This window comes from Rhinatrema bivittatum, chromosome 13 (assembly GCF_901001135.1).
Source record: "Rhinatrema bivittatum chromosome 13, aRhiBiv1.1, whole genome shotgun sequence".
In the NCBI taxonomy this organism is placed as follows: domain Eukaryota; kingdom Metazoa; phylum Chordata; class Amphibia; order Gymnophiona; family Rhinatrematidae; genus Rhinatrema; species Rhinatrema bivittatum.
Genome location: NC_042627.1, coordinates 46,937,469 through 46,962,311, shown reverse-complemented (window position 1 = coordinate 46,962,311; position 24,843 = coordinate 46,937,469). Strand labels below are relative to the sequence as shown.

General features: G+C 46.9%; 1 protein-coding gene across 4 annotated transcripts in view; it reads right to left on the bottom strand.

Moving 5' to 3' along the window:
• Window positions 1-24,843, bottom strand: part of ZNF280D (zinc finger protein 280D) — a 570,468-nt gene that overhangs the window by 389,488 nt on the left and 156,137 nt on the right. For all 4 annotated transcript variants that reach the window (XR_003852490.1, XM_029575754.1, XM_029575752.1 and 1 more), the window contains one exon: window positions 17,500-17,697. Coding sequence is in view for 3 of the 4 variants with exons in the window: in XM_029575754.1 (XP_029431614.1) it covers window positions 17,500-17,697 (198 nt within the window). In the remaining variant the exon portion in view is untranslated. The remainder of the gene's footprint in view (window positions 1-17,499; window positions 17,698-24,843) is intronic.

Sequence of the window (24,843 nt, the reverse complement as noted above, 5' to 3'; positions counted from 1 at the left end):
TAATGCATCATTAGTATCCTTTAAAGATACATCTCTCCGAACCATGCGCTGCTGAGCGACTGTCGGCTTTCCCCTTTGTTCTAGTTTAAAAGCTGCTCTATCTCCTTTTTAAAGGTTAGCGCCAGCAGTCTGGTTCCACCCTGGTTAAGGGTTAATGGTGTCCATGCGTCGGTCATGCGCATCCTTGAGAGCCGCTCCCCCCTCCACCGGAATGGTGGTGCGTTTCACGATTGCATTAATTATGGCGTCTACCCTGGGGCACGCCAGCAATTCCTTGGATGTCGGATCTAGAGGGTACATGCCTGACAAGGCCCGACCCCCTTTGAATGAGGCCTCCGGTGCCTTCCATTCCAGCTCTATTAGCTGCTGTGCTGCTTGTAGGAGGGGAAAGTGGTGAGCCGATTGGCGCAGGCCCTCTAGCAGAGGGTTCTGTACAGGGACACCTGAGGGGTCCTGGCCCGGAATGGCCAGCTCCGATAAGCATTGTGAAACCAGGCCCGGCAGATCTTCTCTCCGAAAGAAGCGTCTCATGGTCCGATATGGTTCTATCTCCGAGGGAAGTTCATTCTCTTCGGGGGGCTCCTCACTTACCTGTGAATAATCCGAATCCCCATGATTGGGGCTGTCGGGTGGTGAGTGGCTGCGCCTAGGTCTCGAGGGTCCAGGGGCCGGATCAACCGGTACGGAAAGACCCATCCGAGGAGCAGACTGCATCTGGACAAAGGCGTGAATCCCCTTAAATAACTCCACCCAGGAAAGCGAAGCCAGATCTGGCCGCAGGGGTACCAGGTCTCTCGGATTCCCTGGCTGCTCGCCGCGGCCTGGTAAGTCCGGAGTGTTCTCTAAGGAACCGCTGGGCTGGGACCGGTCTTGTCCTGGAACTGCCATGGCTTCCTCACATTGGACACATAGGGAGTCTGCTTCCTCGCTCTGTGTGGCTCTAAGATTGCATGCTGAGCAGAGGCTTAGAGCGTTCATGCCCGATTCTGGGGGTGCCAGCTCTGCGGACGCAGAGGCCTTCTTATGCTCCATTTGCCTCAAATGCGCCTAACACGGGCACGTAACAGCCTGCGCCTAGAACGGGCGTCTGATAAACAGTGCGCCTATGAACAGGCGTCTTATAAATGTGCGCCTATAGCGGGCATCTTATAAATGTGCGCGTATCCTAGTAGCGTGCGCTAACAACATGCGCCTATCGCATGTGCTTAACAACATGCGCCTATCGTGTGCTCAAAGAACATGCGCCTATCGCGTGCGCTACAATGTGCGCCTATCGCGTACAACGTGCGTTTAACAAGCCAAAAGCGCTTAATTAGAAAAGAAAAGTAGGTAGGCAAAAATGGCGACCTCCCAGGCGGGCGGCCTCGTAGGCAGGCCCAGTTAGTCCACACTTCCTCGGAGACCAAGTAAAGATGTACGCCTTACCTTGTCTTTGGCGCTTCCCGGCTGCGACCCGGGCGGTCTCCGGCTGCGGGGGGGAGAGGGGAATACCTTCAGCGCCGCGCTTAAGGAAGTGCACTCGCTGCCTCTAGGCCGCGCCCGAACTGCTCGGGGGCCAAGTCCACGCCGGGACCGAGGCTGCCTCTAGGCCGCGCCCGAACCGCTTGGGGGCCAAGCCGCGCCTGAGCCCTTCTCACTCGGGGGCTGGGTCCCTGCTGCGAACTGGCCACCGGACCGAGACTCCTACCTCCGAGGGACCACGGAAGTCAGCTCGGGAAACTCAACTGGGTGAGTGACCGCCTGGTATCACCACAGGAGTGCGGGGCTCGTCCTGCAGTAGATTTCTTCTAAGAATTTAGTCGATAGGATTTGGAAAACACACTCAGCGAGCGTGGGTAGCTCCAAACTGCTTTGGAGACGGAAATTACTTAATTGCTTCACTTCCTGTGGGGGTATATGTACCCGTGCTGACGTCAGATCCGTCTCCAACTGCTAGCACGAGCACACTATACCCATTTGTTTTGAGTCCATCTGCTACACGCTAGGAAAGATAATTTTGGTTTTTATTTTGGGACAAACCTATGAGGTGCATTTTTTTTTTTTTTTTTTTTTTAAATCAGCAGTCCTTAGACAATCCCTTTTTTTTTTTTTGGTTGCTCAAAGGCAAATATGAAAGTCAAGAAAGTAATAAGTGCTAGTTCTGTAATGCAGATTCAGGTATCCTATCATAGATGTTTTATTACTGTCCTATACTGGAATGTGATGTGGGAAAAGATTTCACATGTAATAGAGATAGTTTGTCCCTTTCCTTTCAATTGGTAACTGGGATCTCTGTACCTTTTTAGCAGAACATCAGTCTTACCAAAATATTTACTGGAATTGTTATTAGCATTAGCACTAAAGTTTATTCTAAATAACTGGAAAGATAATACTCAAAATACTTTGACATTTTGGTAGAATTTGGTCCTCACCACCTATAAATATGAACTGATTCTAGCTGAAAAGCAGGGATTTCTGAAATTTACCCTCAGAGCATGGAAGCCAATAGCTACCTATTTACAGCTTGTTAAACAGAAGATGTTCTTATTGAATTCTTCCAAGATTGATCGGTCTTTTCCCCCCCCCCTTTTTTCTTTAGTTGAGGACTGTAGATTAGTCCTTAATGTAGTTTCATTTATGTAAGAGTGCTCTATTGTTTTTATTGTATTGGTTGCTATTAGTTGTATTTGTTCTGTAATATGGCGTAAAAGTTAATTAAAAAAATAATTTTGAACCCTAAAACATATCCAGAAACAATGGCTAGCCACCAGGAGTGTGCATGGAAAAAGATTTCAGGATTCCTCCTCACCCAATTTGTGTTTTGTTTCATTTGATGTTTATTAGACATGAAAAACACCAAAGCAAAAAAAAAAAAAAAAGACATGCCCTTCCCCCACCAAAAACTCCCCAGCACCACTAACATTTAAAATTTTAACTCTAGTCCCCTCTTTCCCTATCTCTCATCCTCCCTAAATATATCTTATCCCTCTTTCTGTGAGGTCTTTGAAGTCAAAATGGGGCAGGAGTGATCCCCAATCACTCCTTTACTGACTGGTCCCAATTTCAAAACAGCACCAGCCAGCCCTGAGGCTGGTGCCATTTTGCTGTACTGCCACATACTGTATACTATAAAACAAAATGTTGCCAGCCTTTGGGGCTGGCTGGTACCATTTTGAAAATAGGATCCAGCAGGACAGGAGCAACTGGAAATCACTCCTGCCCCATTTTGACTTCAGAGTTACCATGGATAGGGTAAGAAGAATCCAGGAGGGTAGCTTAGGGGAAGCCAGGGGGAGGGTGGTTTCAGTTTTCAAATGTCAATGGAGCTGGTGGCAATGGGGGGAGGGGGAGTTGGTGTCCAAAATTTAAAAAATATATATATGTATTTTTTCCTTTTACTTTCTAACAAAACAAGATTTTTCATTGTATTTTTTATTTTGTTAGAAAACAAATTCACATCTCTATTCGCCAGTTGTAAAGTGAGTAAATTTCATTCTAAGGGGAGCAGCAGGGGAAGGACAAAACGGTGGAGCACATTGCCCCCGAACCACTATCTAGCACAGAGCTTTCCAAAGTGTGTGTCGCGACACTTTGGTGTGTCGCCTGAGGTGTGCCGGTGTGTCGCGCAAGCCCGGTGCACGTGACACACCGGCAAGTGGGAGCCAATGCAGCCGCCGGTGGAGTTCATCCCACTGGTGGCTGAGCAGTAAAATATCGCAGGAAGATCGGCAAGGCCGTGGTGGAGCTCACCTCACCACGGCCCGAAGAAGAAAAAGGTCACGTCGAGACGTGCAGGTGCTCCTCCTCCTTCCTGCCCGTGCGGCCCCGGAAGAAAAATGTTGCCGGAGCCGCACGGGCAGAAAGGGGGAGGAGCGTCAGCCGCGTCCAGAAGAGGAGCAGCAGCAGCGTTGTTGCAGCGGGGAGAGAAGAGGAGGAGGCCCGGTAGCAGGGTCGCCGCCGCGAGCGGCCCGAGAAGATCAGGGCCGCTGCAGAGCCCATCCTGCAGCGACCCGTGAAGAGGAGGCCCAGAGGTAAGAGAGCGGCTGAGGACCCGTAGAGTGCGTGAGGTGAGTTGAGCGATTGTGTGCGTCTGTGAGCTGAGCTGAGAGATTGTGTGTGTCTGTGAGCTGAGTTGAGAGATTGTGTGTGTGTATGAGGTGAGTTGAGAGATTGTGTGCGTCTGTGAGCTGAGTTGAGCGATTGTGTGCGTGAATGAGGTGAGTTGAGCGATTGTGTGCGTCTGTGAGCTGAGTTGAGAGATTGTGTGTGGGAGTGAGGACCTGAATGTTTGCAGAGACAGCATGTGAGAGAGCCTGTGTGTGTGTGTGTGTGTGTGTGTGTGTGTGTGAGAGAGAGACAGCATGTGACAGTGAGAGCCTGTGTGTATGAATGATTGTATGAGAGAGAGCATGTGACAGTGAGAGTCTGTGCTTGAGCAAGACAGCATGTGGGAGTGAGAGAGAGCCTGGGTGTGTGAGAGTCAGACAGCATGTGCAAGAGAGAGACTGTATGAATGATTGTATGAGAGAGAGCCTGTGAGTGTGTGAGAGAGAGAAAGCATGTGAGAATGAGAACCTGACTGAATGTTTGAGGGAAGAAGATAGATGGAGAGAAAAGAAATAGAAAAAAAAGACAATATGAAAGGAATTGGCAAAAAAATAAGAAAGGGGAGGTGGAACAAAAAAGCCTGTGACCAACCGATTAGAAAACTAAGATCAGACAGCAAAGGTAAAAAAAAAAGAAATAAATCACTTTTTACTGATTGGCACATTTAATCTTTGGTAATGTGCAAGAGTAGCACTTTCTCTATGCTGATTTCACAATGTACGAGATCAACATGGAGAAAATGGAAACCCACGGGTCCTGCACAGAGGAGGCAGCAGAATGGGCTTCAGTGCCAATAGCAGCAATCAGCGCCTCCCCAATAGCCATGCGGCAGCAGTGACAGTGGCAGCAGAGGAATGAGAGAGGCTCCGAGGTTGCTGGCAAAAGAAAGAGAGGGGGTTTGCCTTTAGTGTGTGCCTGCCTGAGGGTGTGTTTGTGTATGAGAATGTATGGGTGTCTTCCTGGGGTTTGTATGTGTGAGAATAGGTGCCGGCCTGTGTGTGGTGTATGTGTGTGTGAGAATGAATTGGTGCCTGCCTGGGGGTCTGTGTGTGTGAGAATGAATGTGTGCATGCCTGAGAGAGTGGTGTGAAATTGAATGGAAGCCTGCCTGGGGGTCAGTTTCAGTGTGTGAGAATGACTGGGAGCTTGCCTGGGTGTGTGTGTTTGTGTGTATGTGAGGGAGCCAGACAGAGTATGTATGAGAAAATCCAGGGGAGTAAGAGTTTGTGTGGGGGTGGGGGTGTGGAGGGAGAGAGAGTGTCTTAGAGCTTGAGAGTGTGTCAGTGTCTGTGAGAGCGAGAGGTTATGGTGGGTATAAGAGCATGAATGTGTATGTATGTGACAGTGTATGTGTGAGAGAGAATGGAAATGTGAGTATGTGTGAGAGAGAGAGGATAACCTCCTAATCCTTGACAATATCAGGGTGACTGGAAATCAAGAGCTCCCACGTATGGACAGCAGGGGCTTTTTAAAATCCTTATTAGTTTTAATTATTGGGTGTTATTTGATATATGTGCTGTTTTGAAATATTTTATTGGTGTTTAGGAAATTGTAAAAAATGTATATGATTTTAATGAATAGAAATTCTATTTATCAGTAGTTTTAAAATATTCTTTTATTAGTATGGTTTTACTATTATAACTGATGCTTTATGTTTCTTGATTTTTTTTGTTTTATGAGGAATGATGGTTCTGTTTTTCCATTATTAATACACAGAGTCTGGCTTCTCGGGGTTTCCATTTCAGTTTTTGTCTAATTTTGTATTCTGTATTTGGTGAGGGTCTGTCTCTGCTCTGTGTGTGTGACCATGATGAGAAATTCGCTAGCATAGGGATCTATAGCAATCGGGTTTGTTTTGTTTCCTCAGTAGGTGGTGTATTGGTATTCTAGGACCCAGTATAATATTTACCCTTGCTTTTTCACAGGTAGGGTTATTTTTGTTAGAGTCCTTGGTGTTATTACTGTTATGTTATGTTATGATGGGATTGCAGTATAGATTTTGAGTGTCTTTTTTTTTTTTGCGAGGTTTTATTTTCGTTCACAATGTGCCTGGCAGTGGAAGGTGTTTGTGCTGCTGTTACTGTGAGGTGACACCAGAATTTGAAAACATCTTTTAGTATGATGAGCTGTAAGGGAAACATTCAAGCTCCATTGTTTGGGGGAATTTCAGTGGATGCATAGAGTTACAGAACTGGAGGTGCAGGATTTAAATTGACATTCTGTCCCTTCCTATAAATTCCAGTCTTCACTCTCATAGCCATATAGAATTAGTTGAATGAGGCTATCAAATAATTTTATAGTGTGAAACTGGCCAGCTTTTTAAAATTACGCAGAAGACCCTTTGGACTTTCTTATTAACACCAAATATTCAAATCTGTGTTCATCCCATCAAGCTCATATATCTCATTAAAGAGGTAAATTGAATAACACAATAACTTTGTTTTATTATTGTTACTCATAAATTATAACAATAACATTAATCTTGGAATATTATATATTTTTAATATAAATGAAAGATTTTCACAAGATAGGTTGTGTCGTGAAACATTTTATTATGTATATATTTAAGGAAACATACATAAATTGTCGAAATACATTTTGTTCGTTTAACCTTTAACCTCTGGTTTGCTAGTAGACTGAATTACTGTGTCCCGAAATTATGTTTGTCTAAAAAGTGTGTCACCAACATGAAAAGTTTGGAAAGCTCTGATCTAGCAGTTAGTAAAGCCCAATCAAATATTCAGATAAAGGAAGATTTAATTGCTTAAAGGCCCTGGGTGAGAATTTCTTTTCAAAGAGGAAGACAATTCTAGCAGTTGTTAGTGCTGAAGCTTTGATGATTGGCAGTACTGTTCAGAAGTTTCAAACCCGTGTTGTCATTTTTTTTTTGTATACACACACACACACACACACACACACACATACTTTCTATGCAGAGAAAGAATAAAGGAAAATAAGAAAGTAAATTGTTCATTCGGGCTGCTGTAAAGCCTCAAAGTATTTCTGCATAACAGCTAATATAATTTGTTTCCCTGTTTTCCTGCCCTACTATCATTAATGGAAGCAGAGCTTCAGAAAGATACAGAGGATCTAGGGAGGGTGCACTAGTTAATATGTCAGCACCCTCCGAAGCTTTGTCTGACTCCATCTGCTGGACGGGGGACATAACCCCACCGTCTGGACTGATCCTGGTACGTACAGGGAACCGTGTTTTCCGTAGCTGTCTGGATGACGTCATCAGACAGCATGGGCAGAGCCATCTCTCCAAGCTTACAGAGCTTTGCTCTCCTGAGCATACATGGTAGTTCCCGCACAATTATTTGGAAATTTCTTCAGGAAAAGCATTCAGTAGGTGTGTACCGTAGAAGGCTGTGGAGGGAGGAGAGTGGGTACACATGGCTTATTCATCCTGCTATCTATGGAAAACACAGTTTATGGTAAGCAAACTTGTTTTTTCCATTGATAAGCAAGCAGAATTAGCTATGCCATCTGGGGAGTTCCAAGCTGAGGTTGCTCTGAAGTCATGTGACTATTATTTCTTAGCATTTGTTTTGGGTTTTTTGTTTGTTTGGTTTTTTTTTGCAATCTGGGCTCCTGGTGAACAGTCATAGTCTGCTGTGTGTTTTAAGACTATTCTACCCACGGAACTATCCGAAGCTGATTGCTCTTCTAGCAATAATGTGATGTGAAAGAATGACTAGACTACAATGTTGCAGCCTTGCAAATGTCAATAGGTACTTCATGTAGGTGTGCTACAGAAAAGACAGTTGCGTGCATTTTGTGTGCCTTCACTGAGCTCGAGTACTGCAATGAATTACAATTATGTGGCTGAGCTGTATACATTGAGTGATCCAGTTTGGCAAGGTTCTTTTTCTCACTGATGTTCCCAAGGAATATGGATTATAAGAGACGAAGAGCTGAGATGTGGGTCTATGGCCTTCAGCTCTGTGTTTATAGTAAGCCAAGTCTAGTTTACAACCCAAGGTATGTAGTGCTTTTTCCCTTTCATTCTGGTGTGGCTTAGGGTAAAAGGCAGGAAGGGTGATAGAGTAGTTTAGGTGAAAAGCAGCCACTATCTTCAGTAGGAATTTTGGATGCATTTGAAGTACTACTTTATCATGGAAAACCTGCAAATACAGAGGGATGTTAGTCCTCACAGATGGGTGGCATCATCAGATGGAGCACGGCACGGAAAGTTTTTGTCAAAGTTTCTAGAAACTGATTGGCACACTTAGCATACCCAGCATGCCACTATCTATGCGGCCACGCAGGGTCCCTCTTCAGCCCAGGCTGTGGAGAGCCCATTCACCCTGGTGGGAATGGGGTCTTGGAAAGAAGGTGGTAAAACTATAGACTGATCAAGATGGAAATCAGTCACCACCTTAGGCAGGAACTTAGGGTGAGTGCGTAAAGCCACCCTGTCATGAAAGAACTTCATATAGGGCAAATACATCACTAACGCCTGAAACTCACTGACCGAGCCCTTCTCTTCATGAGGAGGAACCAAACGGAACATGGAGGGTGATGGTGCATCGCAAGGGTCTCCACGGTCCTTCGGTATCGAGGCTCCCGATACCCAAGTTGATGAAGTCGACCTTTTGGTGCCAAAAAGCTGCTCCATCTTGTCCAGCCAGGAACGACAGCCCTTAGGGGTCATCTGAGCACAGACGAGGCACACGCTGACATCGTGGGAGGCCCCCAGGCAGAGGATGCAGACCTTATGCAGATCCGTGAGAGATATGGTTGTCGGGCATTTGCAAAAACCGGACGACGCCATAAAAATAAGCCAAGTGGTCGATGGCCAGCGGCCACCAGTGCACTCAGGAATCGACCTCAAAGAACGAGGGAGAACACCTACCAAGACGCAGGCAGAATCGACAACGAAGGGGAACCCTGCGTGTAGAAGGGCAAGATCGAGTTGAGGGATGTCATCTTGAATTTCTCCTTGCATGGATGTTGGTTGAGAGAACAGAGGTCCAAGATTGGATGAAGGCACCCAGTTTTTGTTTTTTTTTTCAGGATGAGAAAATATTGGGTATATTAACCTCTGTTGCACTGAGGGTCTGGTACTAACTGTACTGCGTTTTGAGCAAGTAGTTTCTGTGGTTCCTGGTTTAAGAGGACCAAATGAGGTAGGTCCCAAGGGGAGACTACTAAATTGGGAATAGTATGGTGTATGATGAAGTCCAGGTGGTACCTCTGACATATTATGTTTAGTAATCATTTGTTTGTTGTCCTCTTGGTCCATGCTGTTAAAAAGTGACTTATTCTGCCCCCGACCTGAATTGATGGCCATGGCTGGATGGGAATCAAAACTTTGCTGAGACTGACATCTGTTGCTGTTTCTGCAATCTTCGGTTTCTCTGGCAGCTTCCTGGCTATGTCGCTTGAGGTTATCGCCTGGGTGGCTGGTAGGAAGAAGCGCGCTATGATGGATATTGTTCATACTATTTTCTGGATAATATGGTTGCTTATATTGCATATAAAACTGTCTAGGTATTCCCTGCTATTCCGTAGTGGTGGTTAAACACTTTTCAGATATACCAGAGAAAGGTTCAAAGAGGTATAGTGAAACTGAAAGTAACAAGGAGAAATACTTCAGTTTGGTGGTCTCTAAAGATGACCCTGTAGAAGGACCGTCGCTGGTTGATAATGTAGAGATTACTTACCTGATAATCTCGTTTTCCTTAGTGTATGCAGGTGGACTCAAAACAAGTGGGTATAGTGTGCTCGTGCTAGCAGTTGGAGACGGATCTGACGTCAGCACGGGTACATATACCCCCGCAGGAAGTGCAGCAATTCAGTAATCTTCCTTGCAAAAGCTTTATGGATATATGTGTAACTGACCAATCGATTAAATGAACAGGATTACCCTGACCGATTGATAGTAGCTGGAGACCGCCAGTGTTCTCAACCGGAAGGTGTCGACACCTAGCAGGGTGGATGCCCTATATAAGAAAACATGGCTTACTGTGAGTCGGTGAATCCCCATGTATACTGGCAGCCGGGCGGGATGCTGAGTCCATCTGCATACACTAAGGAAAACGAGATTATCAGGTAAGTAATCTCTACATTTCCTAGCATGTAGCAGATGGACTCAAAACAAGTGGGATGTACAAAAGCTACTCCCGGACTGGGTGGGAGGCTGCCCGAGGTCCGTTCAGGATTGCCCTCGCAAATGCTGTGTCCTCCCTGGCCTGGACGTCCAGAAGGTAGAATATGGAGAAGGTATGGAGGGAGGACCACGTCGCCGCTTTACATATCTCTGCAGGCGACAGCATCCTAGTTTCTGCCCAAGAGGCCGCTTGCGCTCTGGTAGAGTGAGCCTTGACCCGTAGAGGTGGTGGTTTTCCCGCTTCTACGTAGGCTGCCTTGATAACTTCTTTGATCCAGCGTGCGATGGTTGCCCGTGAGGCCGCTTCCCCTTGCTTCTTCCCGCTGTGAAGGACAAACAGGTGGTCCGTCTTTCGTACTGCTTCTGACATTTCCAGGTATCTGGACAGCAGCCTGCCGACATCGAGATGGCGTAGTATTCGACCTTCTTCCGACTTCTTCAAACCTTCCGTGGTAGGCAAGGATATGGTTTGGTTGAGGTGGAAGTGTGAGACTACTTTGGGTAAGAAGGAAGGAACCGTGCGAAGATGGATAGCCTCTGGAGTGATTCTGAGAAACGGATCATGGCAGGACAGCGCTTGTAGCTCTGAGATGCGGCGTGCTGAGCATACAGCCAGCAGGAACACCATCTTCATGGTTAACAAACGGAGGGACAGGCCTCAAAGGGGTCTGAAGGCAGGTCCCGCTAGAAATTCCAAAACTAGGTTGAGGTTCCACAGGGGCACTGGCCACTTCAGTGGCGGGCGAATGTGTCTGACTCCTGTCAGGAAACGTGAAACGTCTGGGTGTGTGGCGATGCTATTGCCGTCACTCCGGGGACCGTAGCAGGATAGCGCTGCCACTTGAACCTTGATGGAATTGAGGGACAGACCCTTCTGAAGTCCATCTTGCAGGAAATCCAAAATGATAGGGATCTTAGCGGCATGTGGATTGGTGCCATGAGTTTCGCACCAGGCTTCAAATACTCTCCAGATCCTTATATCTGTTAGTGATGTGGAGAACTTGCGTGCTCGCAAGTTCTCCACATCACTAACATATATAAGGATCCTCCACATCACGGAGGAGTGTATCTATTACCGGCCCCGAGTATCCTCTTTTCTTCAGTCTAGCCCTCTCAATGGCCAGACCGTAAGAGAGAATTGAGCTGGATCCTCGTGGAGGATGGGACCTTGCCGCAGCAGGTCCCTGTGTGGAGGCAGGGGAAATGGATTCCCTGACAGTAGTCTTCTCATGTCTGCGTACCAGGGTCTTCTTGGCCAGTCCGGGGCCACTAGAAGAACTAGGCCTCTGTACCACTGAATCTTGTGTATAATGGCACCCAGCAGGGGCCATGGGGGAAAGGCATATAGCAGGATCCCGAGGCCATGGCTGTACCAGGGCATCAATCCCCTGGGATAGAGGATCCCGCCTGCAGCTGAAATATCTGGGTACTTGAGCGTTGGACCTGTCCGCCAGTAGGTCCATGCCCGGCATCCCCCACTGATCCACAATCATCTGGAAAGCTGTGGGCGACAGCTGCCATTCCCCCGGATATAGGCTCTCTCTGCTGAGGAAGTCTGCCATGGTGTTGTCCTTCCCGGCGATGTGGACGGCGGAGATGTCCTGTAGATTTGCTTCTGCCCAAGACATCAGGGGTGCTATTTCTAGGGATATCTGTCGGCTTCTGGTTCCGCCCTGTCGGTTGATGTATGCCACTGTGGTGTCGTTGTCCGACATCACTCTGACCGCTCTGTTTCGGAGTGTGTGGGCAAATTGCAGGCATGCTATCCTGACTGCCCGTGCCTCTAGTCGGTTGATGTTCCACCCCGACTCTTCTCTGTTTCACCGCCCTTGGGCGGTGAGTTCTTCGCAGTGTGCTCCCCATCCGTTCAGGCTGGCATCCGTAGTGAGCAGGGTCCAGGTTGGGGAGGACATTCTTGACCCCCGGCTCATGTGGCCGGGCTGCAACCACCACCATATCTGATTCCGCACTCTGGCTGAAAGAGGTAGGTGTACGGTGTAGTTCTGTGATCGTGGGCTCCACCGAGATAGGAGGGCGCGTTGTAATGGTCTCATATGAGCCCGCGCCCATGGTATCACCTCCAGAGTGGATGCCATAAGGCCGAGGACCTGTAGGTAATCCCAAGCTGTGGGCCGGGTGGCGCTCAGCAGGGCCTGCAGACGATTCCGGAGCTTTGCTCTCCTCTTGGCGGTCAGACTGACCTTGTCTTCCTGGGTGTCTAATCGGACTCCTAGGTATTCCAGCGACTGAGAAGGCTGTAGGGAACTCTTGTTCAAGTTTACTACCCATCCTAGGCTTTCCAGAAGAGCTATAACTCTGTTGGTTGCCTGGTGGCTCTCCTCCGGTGACTTCGCCCTGATCAGCCAATCGTCCAGGTAGGAATGGACGAGGATTCCTTCCTTCCTGAGGGACGCCGCCACTACTACTATGACCTTGGTAAAGGTCCGTGGCGCGGTGGCTAACCCAAAGGGTAAAGCTCAGAACTGGAAGTGTTGGTTCAGGACTTTGAAGCGTAAATAGCGCTGGTGATCCCGATGGATTGGGATATGCAAGTAGGCTTCCGACAGATCTAGGGATGTGAGAAACTCCCCTGGCTGTACTGCATTTTTGACAGACCGCAGAGTTTCCATGCGAAAGCTGGGGACCCGTAGGTGTCGGTTGACTGACTTGAGGTCCAGGATGGGCCTGAAAGTGCCCTCCTTCTTGGGTACTATGAAATAAATGGAATAATGCCCAGAATTTATCACCCCTGCAGGCACTGGGCTTATGGCTTTTAGGGACAGGAGCCTCCGCAAGGTAACTTCTAGTGCCGCCCTCTTGAGGGTTGAACAAGGAGATTCCACAAACTTGTCCGGCGGGAGCCAAAGAAAATCCAGGTAATACCCTTCTTGGATGATGGCGAGAACCCACTGGTCCGAGGTAATCTTGACCCACCTGCGGTAGAAGAGGGTTAGCCTGCCCCCTATGGCTGCTACCCCCAGATGGGTCGGCTGATTGTCATTGTGGGGTGCGGCCGGGACCAGAACCCGAGCCGGTTCTCCTCTTGTTGTCCTTAGTCCGAAAGGACTGGTTCCTGGCCTGAGAACGAGGTGCTTGGTATCGAGCCCTGTAAGGGTTGAAGCGCTGAGAGTTTCTACCTCTGGATGGCCTAGGAAAGGGGCGCTGGCTCCTCCTTGACCTGTCTTCTGGTAGACGGGGTAATGGAGAGGCGCCCCATTTATTGGCCAGTTTCTTGAGGTCGCTGCCGAACAGGAGGAGTCCCTTAAAGGGCATTCTCGTGAGACGTGTCTTGGAGGAGGAGTCGGCCGACCAACTACGTAGCCAGAGCTGTCTCCTGGTTGCCACTGAGGATGACACTCCCTTGGCTGCCGTACGGACTAGGTCGGAGGCTGCGTCAGTGAGGAACTGATTCCATCTCTTCTCCCGGGGTGTTGTTCCTAGCCTGTGATAAACAGCAACGCGTCACCATGGTGCAGCAGGTCGCAATTCGTAGGGACATGGCTGCCACCTCAAAGGCTTGTTTCAGAATGGCGTCCATGCATCGGTCATGTGTATTCTTGAGGGCCGCCCCCCCCTCCACCGGAATGGTGGTGCGCTTCACAATTGCACTAACTATGGCATCTACCTTGGGGCACGCCAGCAACTCCTTGGTTGCCGGGTCTAAGGGGTACATGCCAGACAAGGCCCGACCCCCTTTGAATGAGGCCTCCGGCGCATTCCATTCCAGATCGACTAGCTGCTGTGCTGCTTGTAGGAGGGGAAAATGGTGAGTCGTTTGGCGCAGGCCCTCTAACAGGGGATTCATTCTAGGTTCCCCTGGGGTGTCATGGCCCGGGATATCCAGTTCCGACAGGCATTGAGAGACCAGGCCTGGAAGATCCTCTTTCAGAAAGAAGCGCCTCATGGTCCGATATGGTTCAATCCCCGAGGGCAGTTCTCCCTCCACGGGGGGCTCGTCGTCTTCCTCAGAACAATCTGAATCCCCATAAGTGGGGCTTCCGGGTGGCGAGTGGCCATGCCTAGGCCTTGAGGGTCCAGGGGCCGGGTCATCCAGAACGTATGGACCCGTTCGGGGAGCAGACTGCATTGTGACAAAGGCATGAATCCCCTTGAACAATTCCACCCAGGAGAGCGAAGCAGGATCTGGCCTTAGGGGTACCAGGTCTCTGGGTTCCCTGGCTGCCCCCTGTGGCCTGCTAGGTCCGGGGTGTTCCCTGAGGAACTGGCAAGTACGCTGGGCTGCGACCGGTCCTGGCCTGGAACTCCCAGGGCCTCTTCACATTGGGCACATAGGGAATCTGCTTCCTCGCTCTGTGTAGCTCTGAGGTTGCATGCTGAGCAGAGGCTTAGAGCTCTTATGCCTGAGTCTGGAGGTGCCGGCTCTGCTAACGCATGGGCTCTCTTACGCTCCATCTCGTCTGTTATCTCCCCCCAGCTGGCGTCTGCGCTTTGTAATATGCGTGAAAGATGTGCGCTTACCAATATGCGCTTATCCACGTGAGCTTATCCACGTGCGCGTATCAACGTGCACTTATCGGCTGACGCCTATGAACGGGCGCCTATGAACGGGCGCTGATCAACGTGCGCTTAGCAACGGGCGCCTAACAGTGTGCGCCTATCAACGGGCGCCTATTAACGTGCGCGTAGCAACATGCGCCTATCAACGTGCGCATAGCAACCTTAGCAACGTGCGCTGTTCAACATGAATCAAGGTGACTTCAATGCATGCCTCTATCGAATATGTGCCCAAGTATTTTCGGGCGCCTAACATATACGCCCTTCGCCTGTGCGCTCAGTCTGGCCTAAGCGCTCAGTCTGGCCTGAGCGCTAGAGCGCGGCGACGAACCAGGGCAAAAGGTGACGGCGAGCAGGCAGGCAAGATGGCAACCTCCTTGGTGGGTTGCCACGTAGGCAGACTCCGCTAATCCTCACTTCCTCGGAGACCAACAAGTAAAGATGTACGCCTTACCTTGTCTTCGGCGCTTCCCGGCTGCGACCCGGGCGGTCTCCGGCTGCGGGGGGAGAGGGTGATTACCGTCACCGCCGCGCTCGAGGAAGTGCACCCGCTGCCTCTAGGCCGCGCCCGAGCCCTTCTCACTCGGGGGCTAGGTCCCTGCCGCGAGCCGGCCACCGGACCGAGGCTCTTACCTCTGAGGGACCACGGAAATCGCCTCGGGAAACTCAACTGGGGGAGGGACCGAATGGTATCACCGCAGGAGTGCGGGGCTCGTCTTCAGGTAGGTTTCTTCTATGAATTTAGTCATTAGAATTTGGAGAAACACTCAGCGAGCGTGAGGTAGCTCCAAACTTCTTTGGAGACGGAAATTACTGAATTGCTGCACTTCCTGCAGGGGTATATGTACCCGTGCTGACGTCAGATCCGTCTCCAACTGCTAGCACGAGCACACTATACCCACTTGTTTTGAGTCCATCTGCTACACGCTAGGAAATACCGTAGATAGGGGTTGAGTAGACAAAACTCCGTTTACAGAAGAGAATATATGGGAAGAGCTAGGAAAACAAAGTGGACAAGGCCATGGGGTAGGATGAGGTTCATCCCAAAATACTAAGGGACCTCAGAACTAGGAGTCACGAAATGAAACTCAAGATGGGACAACTCAGAACCAATGGCAGGAAATATTTCTTCACAGAAAGGGTGGTAGATGCCTGGAATGCCCTTCCGGAGGAGAAGATAAACACAAAAACAGTCACAGAATTCAAAGGGGTATGGGATAAACACTGTGGATACCTATCTGCTCAGTGGCAGTTACTACCCTTAACAATATGCATGGGGATTACTACCCTTAACCAATAAGCCTTGATGCGTTTGATGCAACTGCTCTCCGCTTTGACGGAGTGAGGGAAAGGGGAGAATTGGATTCAAAGGACAACCAATTAGGAGAGAAGATGATCCACATATCCATACGTAGTGCTGAAAAATTTGAACAAGACACTGATACAAACAGAGGAGATTTATAGATAATCACACAGGAACTGCGTATGCTCAGGAGAGCAAAGCTCTGTAAGCATGGAGAGATGACTCCGCACCCTACCACTGGATGTCATCACCTAGACAGCATGGCTAATTCCGCCTGCTTATTGATGGAAAACATTCTTTATGCACTGAGTATTACTATTAAGTCATTGTTCTGAAATTATTTAAGCAGTTCTCTAAGATTCTACTGAACTTGAAAACATTCAGGTTTGGAATAGTGTTGCAAATATTATACATAATGATCTAAATGATATACATTAGCTGTCATGTTACAACTGACATCACACATATTGGGTGAAAAAAACCAGATATGACTGTTTAATACTTTGAAATATGGTTGATCCTAGGAGGCACTGCATAAAGAAATACAAAAATAGAAGAAAGGACCATTTGATCCATGCAGCCTACTTATCTGTATCTGCCTACTATGCTGCACAGGTCTTGCTTGATCTGTGGTGGTCTCCTTCTCTCTGCCATTATGGCTATTTGTGTCTATCCTATGCACAATTGATTTCTGCCATTGTTTTGGTCCACATAACTTTTGCTAGAAGTCTGTCCTAGGTGCCCATCACCCTCCCAATGAAAAAGTATTTTCTCACATTCTTTGTGAGATTCCTCCCCTTCTACCTATTGTAACAACCTCTTGCCCACAGGCTTTTCAATGTATGGAAAATGCTACCTTCTTATACTTTACTGAAGCCTATTAGGTATGTGAATATTGTATCATATTGGCCCTTTCCCTTCTTTCTTAAGAGAACTGTACATGCTCCTTCAGCCTCTCTCTATATAGCTTATAGAACAAACTATGTATCATTTTGGTGGCCCTCCTTTAAACTGTCTTTACCTTGTCAATGCTTTTGTAGATGTGGTCTCTTAAGGTGGGAGGTCTTGCCAAAGACATACAGCAAGGCATTACTACTAGCGAAAGCTCCCTTTACTAAGTAAAAGAAAGAGGAAGTCTAATAGAAGTAACATGCAAGTATAACAGGGGAAGTATCACTATTTCCCCATGAGCACCTCTTAAATAATCACTTTATTCCTCTGTACTATGGAATATTTTAAATTTTGCACTGCACATGAATACCTTTTATTGTTGACTATAATGCATTTTAAAATGCACATTTTCTCAGATTTTTCATGTGTACTAGACTTTACCTAATGAGGCATAATCTTAACCTTTTAATATTGCATCTTTCACTATATTTGAGGGAGATCCTGCAAATAGTATGTAACCTCCCTGATTTTTTAAATTATAGATATAAAAGCTTTAATACTCTTAATGAAAAGCTCTTCACTTTCATACCTGTACTGTTATGAGAATGAACAGTTTGTTGGGGTTTCTGTGAATTAATTAGCAATGGCTTCGGTGCACCTGTTGTCAGATTAATGTTCTTTTGCCCGATTGAAGATGTGTCAGATCTAGGTGCTAGTCTTACAGGTGAAGAAACTGGATGTATTTGTGTCATGGGTTGTACCGGTCGAACTAACTGAGTGGAACTTCCTGTAATGTAAAACAAAATATACAAAAGCAGAAGCAATAGTATTTCCATATTCATAATTTTTTTGTTAGCATGGATTAAACAACAAAAATGTGGTTTATCATAAAAACTAAGCCAAACTATCAAACCCACAATCTTGGTTAATATCATCTCCCCATCTCTAATACTATTCCTCAATAAAGCCAAATCCTTCTCGGAAAAACCGCACACAAAATCTTCCATTCAGCTTGCTTTATTTGACATTCTCTCTCTTATCTCTGCCATTAATATTATTAATATTGCTAATTACTCTCTCACCTGCTCCTCTGACAATAACCCCACTTGGTTCTTTACTATTCTCAACTTTTTCCTTTATCCCCTTTCTGCTTCCATTTCATCCCTTCTTATACCACTTTCTTAAATCATTTTATCAAAATATTTCAAATCTATGAACCCAACTACTGTTCTTGGAACTTTTAAGGCTATAAATTCGTTATATATGGCCGTTCAACTTTCTCATCTGGAGGTCTTTAACAGTCTCTCTGATAAATTCTGATTCCAATCTTTGCCATCTTCATCTTCTCCAAAATGCTGACAAATTCTTTGGACTTCCTTTTCCATTCTTACATCACCCAGATGCTCTTTCCTCTTAATTGACCAAGTATAATGCTGTGCACTATTTAAACAACTATCCATTATTTCCCCTCCTTTGTTTTCTATCATGTTATAGCATGCAATGTCTGCTCTCTGTCTTGCACTCTTTTCCTATATTCCTCTCCAGACAGAACTCCAAACATGATAAATAAGCAGAAGCAGCCAGCTTCAGATGCTTTAAGCCTAGTCACACAAAATAGAGCTTTCCTTTCTGGGGACAGCTCTTCTTTACCATGGTTCAATTCACTGAATCTTAGGGAAACATCTGGATGGGAGAAAGCAACCCGATGATCCAACTCTTAATCAAGAGTGTGAACCAGGTGTAACAGTGGCTCAGAGTACATTATACTCCTGGTGTCTGCAACAATGTGCTCAGAAACTATCCTGGGGAAGGGGGTAGGACAGGTTTGCACAACTTACTGTCCTTCCCATTTAAGAAAGGGAACTAAGAACCTAAACACAACCACCCCGAAAAGTAGACCCAATCACCTAGCACCCCACTGGCATATCTCCAAAGCCCAAAAAAATGTAAAATCACAAAAGATACATTTGCCCAAGACCAAAAGGCCTTGACCAGTGTCCGAAGCAAACAATGTTGCCTGAATCCACTATGGCCCCATGGGTCCTTTGCATGCAATCAGTTGGCTTAAAATTAGTGACCAGTAAGGAGTATACACACAGAGCTATGTCCAAGACAACACTGTCTGTGGGCACAATACAACAGCCACTGTCAAGCCTCAGCTCTGGTGCACTGCTACATACTTGCCTACACTCTCCATCTCCACTAAGTAGCAGCAGCTCCCTGGTAAACTACAATTCTTCCCTATCCGAGACAACAGAATACTATGGTAGAAAGGACTGTTGCTGAGGAGATGGAGGTGGGTCCAGTTGACATATACACTATGACAGTTTGGAAAAAACAAATGTTGATATCAGCACTCCTTGAATAATAGTAACCCATAAGTTTTAAACTGCTAAATATTCAAACAATATACAATAAATCCTTACATAGGCCATCAGGATATGTGTGCTAATGTGTTGATTCATAATAGGGGAAAGCAACTGAGTTACGAGAATATAAATGCTTATCCCAGGACAAGCAGGATGCTAGTCCTCACATGTGTGTGACATCATTGATGGAGCCCTATTGCGGAAAACTTTCTGTCAAAGTTTCTAGAAACTTTTGACTGGCCCTGTGAGGCCACTGAGCATGCCCAGCATGCCATGATATTCTCTGCCACAGGGGTCTCTCTTCAGTCTTCGTTTTTCCGCGCTGCTGTAGGCATCACGGAGCTGGAGCCTTTGTGAGTTTTCCTCACAGTTTTTTGTCTGACTAAAAATCAGATTTCATTCATTCTCTCCCACATCGGGATCTCTCAGGTTTCCACCGGCTGGTGAGAAAATTTTTGTCTCGTTTTTACTCTGAGTAGAAATTTTTTTCCTCTCAAGTTTCATCGACGGCTGTCGATATTAAAATGGCCACGGGATTTAAAAAATGTCCCATCTGTAATCGGACAATGTCCATTACAGACCCACACCTTGAGTGTGTACTTTGTTTAAGGGAAAAACACGACATAACAACCTGTCCCAAATGTGCAGAAATGACCGCAAAGGGAAGAAAGGCCCGCCAAGAAAAGATGGAGCATTTATTCCATCTCCTTCCACATCGACTAAATTGTCTCCGGCCGGAGTCTCCAAATGCATAATTTTGAAAAAACGTTGTCTGGAGGGGTCGAGGGACCATCCATCGTCCACGTCATCGATAGCATCGACGAAGTCAGCAACCGAACACCGTTCGAAGCACCGCCATCGGCACAGACGCCCATCGATACCAGAGGCGCTTCTCTCCCGGGAGGAATAGACTGTGAAACGGCCTAGAATCCAGGAAACACCGGTACCTTCGATGCCGAGGCCTTCATCCCATGGCAACGCACCAGTTGTTGAACCTCCACAGGGTTCTGTGGAAGGAACACTGACACCTCCACCGCCACCACGTACAGCTGCTCTGCCTGCACTAGCTGTTACGCAGGAATAGTCGGAATTCTTCCGTCAAGTGGTGCTCCAGGCCTTAAAGGATCAACAGATATCGATTCTGACGCCTTCGCCGATGCCTACACTGATGCCACTGCTGCACCGATGCCGACAACCCCGCCGATACCGATGCCTGCACCGATGCCGGCACCACAGCTTAAGTCTATTCCGAGGCGACCATAGATACCGACACAGATTCCATCGCCGATGCCTGACCCAATGCCATCGATGCCAATGTCATCTGGGGCTCCAGGACATTCTGAATTTGCGCTGTACCAACTTCTCATGAAGAAGTTTGATGAAGTTGTCTGTGCCATTCCATCCAAGCCACGAGAAGAAATTCCTGGATGGATACCTATAGATGATCCGCAGCCAGGTCCTTCTGGACTTCCTCGTCCATCAAGATCTTCTCCAATGTCTCCACATCAAGATGATCCATATGATACATGGGATGACAGGCATACAGACACTTCCTCTGAGGAATTTATGTCAGATCCTTCCCCTCCAGATCAAAGGAAGAAATCTCCACTGGAGGATTTATCCTTCACAAACTTTATCCAGGATATGGCTGACACCATACCCTTCACCCTGGTAAATGAGGAGGATGCTAGACAGCAAACACTGGAGGTCCTCCAATTTGTAGATCCTCCAAAACAAGTATTAGCCATACCTGTCCATGAAGTCCTCCTAGACTTAGAACATAGACTCTGGGAGCACCCATGTTCAGTACCTGCTATCAATAAAAGAGTGGACACTACTTATTTGGTGCAGTCTGTTCCTGGCTACCAAAAAGCACAACTTCCACACCAATCAGTAGTTGTAGAATTCGCACAAAAGAAATCAAAAAGGATAAGGCCACATTCCTCCACACCTCCAGGCAAGGATCATAGATTCTTGGATTCCCTGGGTAGGAAAATTTATCAAGGAGCCATGTTAAATACAGAATTTCATCATATCAGTTATACATGACTCAATATCAGAGGAATCTGTGGAAACAAATACAAGAATTTTCAACTTCATTACCACAGCAATATCAAGAAGCAGCCCAAACAATCATTCACAAAGGACTTGAAGCTGGCACGCATGAAGTCCGAGCCACTTATGATGGTTTTGAAACAGCCTCCAGGGTAGCGGCCTCTGGTATAAGTGCAAGACGTTGGGCATGGCTTAAGGCCTCAGACCTGAGGCCTTAAGCCATGCCCAACTTTTCCTGGACCTCAGGCCTTTTCCTGGACCTCAGGCCTTTTCCTGGACCTCAGGCCTCAGGCCTGAGGTCCAGGAAAAGTTAGCTGACTTACCATGTATTGGTGACAACCTATTTGGTTCTAAAGTGCAAGATGCTGTAGCACAATTAAAAGAACACACAGAAACCCTGCGCCAACTATCGTTAGTTCCACAGGATTCTGCTATCCAGTCATCTCACCGGCCTCCAAGAAAAGAATCTAGACGACCCTTCTATTGACAGAGGCATTATTACCCTCCAGCATCAAGGGGCAGATCTTCTAGGCTGCAGCAAAGAGCTCAACCCAGACAACCTAGGGTGGCTAGGCCTCAACCTCCAACACACAGACTGGACCGGCTGCAGGCTTTTGAGATATTTCCCAGAGACCAAAGCCATCTCTTCAATCCTCAACCAAGTATCCTCCTTCTACCACCATTGGTTAGAAATAACAACAGACCAATGGGTACTTGCAATAATATCGAGGTTACCAACTCAATTTTCTCTCAACTCTAAGAGATTCTCCTCAGAGACCTCTTCCTCTAAGCGAAAATCACATAATCCAATTACAAGTAGAATTATCCACCCTTCTGAGAGCCAGAGCTGTAGAGCCGGTGCTCCAGACTCAGCAGGGCAGAGGATTCTATTCCCGTTATTTCCTCATTCCAAAGAAAACGGGAGGCCTACATCACATCCTAGACCTCAGAAATCTCAACAAATTTCTGAAGAAAGAAAAGTTCTAGGCACCATGCTTCCACTTCTTCAAAACAGGAGATTGGCTTTGTTCTCTGGATCTTCAAGACGCTTACGCTCACATACCAATATTCCCTCCTCATCGCAAGTATCTGTGCTTCATGGTGGGTCATCAACATTTCCAGTACAGAATACTAACCATTCGGATTTGCCTCTGCTCCCAGAGTATTCACCAAATGTCTGGCAGTAATAGCAGCACACTTGCACAAGGAAAGTGTCCATGTCTTTCCCTATTTATACGACTGGCTCATCAGAAGTCAATCTCAACAAGGAACTCTGGCTTCTCTCAGTCGAACCATTACTCTACTTCACTCAATGGGCTTTCTCATCAATTATCAAAAGTCCCACCTCATTCCGTCTCACCTGCTTCAATTCATAGGTGCAGAATTGAACTCCATTCTTTCAAAAGCTTTTCTACCCGGGGATCGGGCAGACACACTTTCCCTACTGGCAAACTTGCTTCACTCAAAGAAACAAGCAACAGCTCATCAGTTTCAGACCTTGCTAGGCCACATGGCCTCCAAAGTTCATGTCACCCCTATGGCAAGACTAGCCATGAGGGTAACTCAATGGACTTTAAGATCACAATGGATCCAAGCCATTCAACCACTGTCTTCTCCAATTCAAGTAACCCACCAGCTATGTTTATCTCTCCTTTGGTGGGCGAACAAGGACAACTTGCGCAAGGGCCTACCCTTCCAACAACCAGTCCCACAGATAACTTTAACTACAGATGCATCCACCTTGGGTCGGGGAGCTCACATAGACAATTCTCCAAACCCAGGGTACTTGGACAAAACTCGAAGCAACATTTCAAATCAATTTCCTGGAACTTCGAGCTATACATTAAGCGCTGCATGCGTTCAAGGACTGCCTTTCACACAAAACTGTTCTGATCCAAACGGACAATACAGTAGCCATGTGGTACATCAACAAACAGGGAGGTACGGGCTCGTATCTCCTTTGTCAAAAAGCTGCACAGATTTGGGACTGGGCCCTGTCACACTCAATGTTTCTCCAGGCCACTTATCTGGCAGGCATTCACAACGTAGTGGCAGATCGACTCAGTCGTCAGTTCCAACCACACGAATGGTCCCTGGATCCCTTAGTAGCGACCAGGATATTTCAACATTGGGGACAACCAACAATAGACCTCTTTGCATCACGCCTGAATCACAAAGTGGACAAATTCTGCGCTCTACACAGACAGAATCACCAGCCAGCCAAGGACGCCTTTGCTCGCCCTTGGAACTCAGGCCTTCTATACGTATATCCTCCAAAACTGCTCATAACCAAAATTCTAGTGAAGTTACAACAGGACAAGGGGTACATGATTCTCATAGCCCTGTATTGGCCTCGACAAGTATGGTTTTCCCATACTTCTAGACCTCTCGATCAGAGATCCAATTCGCCTGGGCAAAGCTCCCACTCTCACAACTCAGGATCAGGGACAGTTGCGCCATCCCAACCTTCAATCCCTATCCCTGACGGCATTGATGTTGAAAGCATGATTTACAACCACTCAGTCTTTCAACCAATGTATCTCAAGTGCTTATAGCTTCATGTAAACTTTCCACACGAAAGAATTATTCTTTGAAATGGAAAAGATTTACTTTGTGGTGCAGGCAAAAGAGTATTGATCCTTTTTCCTGCCCCACAACTTCTCTACTAGCCTACTTATGTCATCTTTCAGACTCTGGTCTCCAGATTGGAGATGCACCAATATCCATACATCCTCTTGTCAGTAGATTTATGAGAGGTTTAATTCACCTTAAACCACCAATTCGACCACCAGTCACAGAATGGGACCTGAATTTGGTCTTAACAAGACTCATGCGTTCTCCTTTTGAACCCATGAATTCCTGTGATCTTACATTTCTCACATGGTAGACTATCTTCCTTATAGCCATTACATCGGCTAGAAGGGTTAGTGAGTTACAAGCACTTGTCACGTACTCACCCTATACAAAACTCCTACATGACAGAGTGGTTCTCCGTACACATCCAAAATTCCTCCCAAAGGTAGTTACGGAATTCCACTTGAACCACTCCATAGTTTTACCCACATTCTTTCCAAGGCCTCATTCTCACCAAGGAGAACGGGCTTTACATACCTTGGACTGTAAGCGTGCGTTAGCATTTTACTTAGACCGCACTGCAGTCCATAGGAAATCCACTCAGCTCTTTGTATCTTATGATCCAAACAAACCGGGAAAAGCAGTGGGTAAACATACTCTCTCTAATTGGCTAGCAGATAGCATACAGTTTTGCTATGAAAAAGCAGGCCTTCCTCTCAAAGTGCGATTAAAAGCACATTCAGTAAGAGCAATGTCAACCTCAGTAGCACACTATCGTTCAGTTCCAATTCTTGACATATGTAAAGAGCAACATGGAGTTCTCTTCACACCTTTTCAGCTCATTACTGTTTAGATAAAGAAGGCCGACAAGATTCAGCCTATGGACAATCTGTCTTAAAAAACTTGTTTCCAGTTTAATCCCAACTCCTTCTACA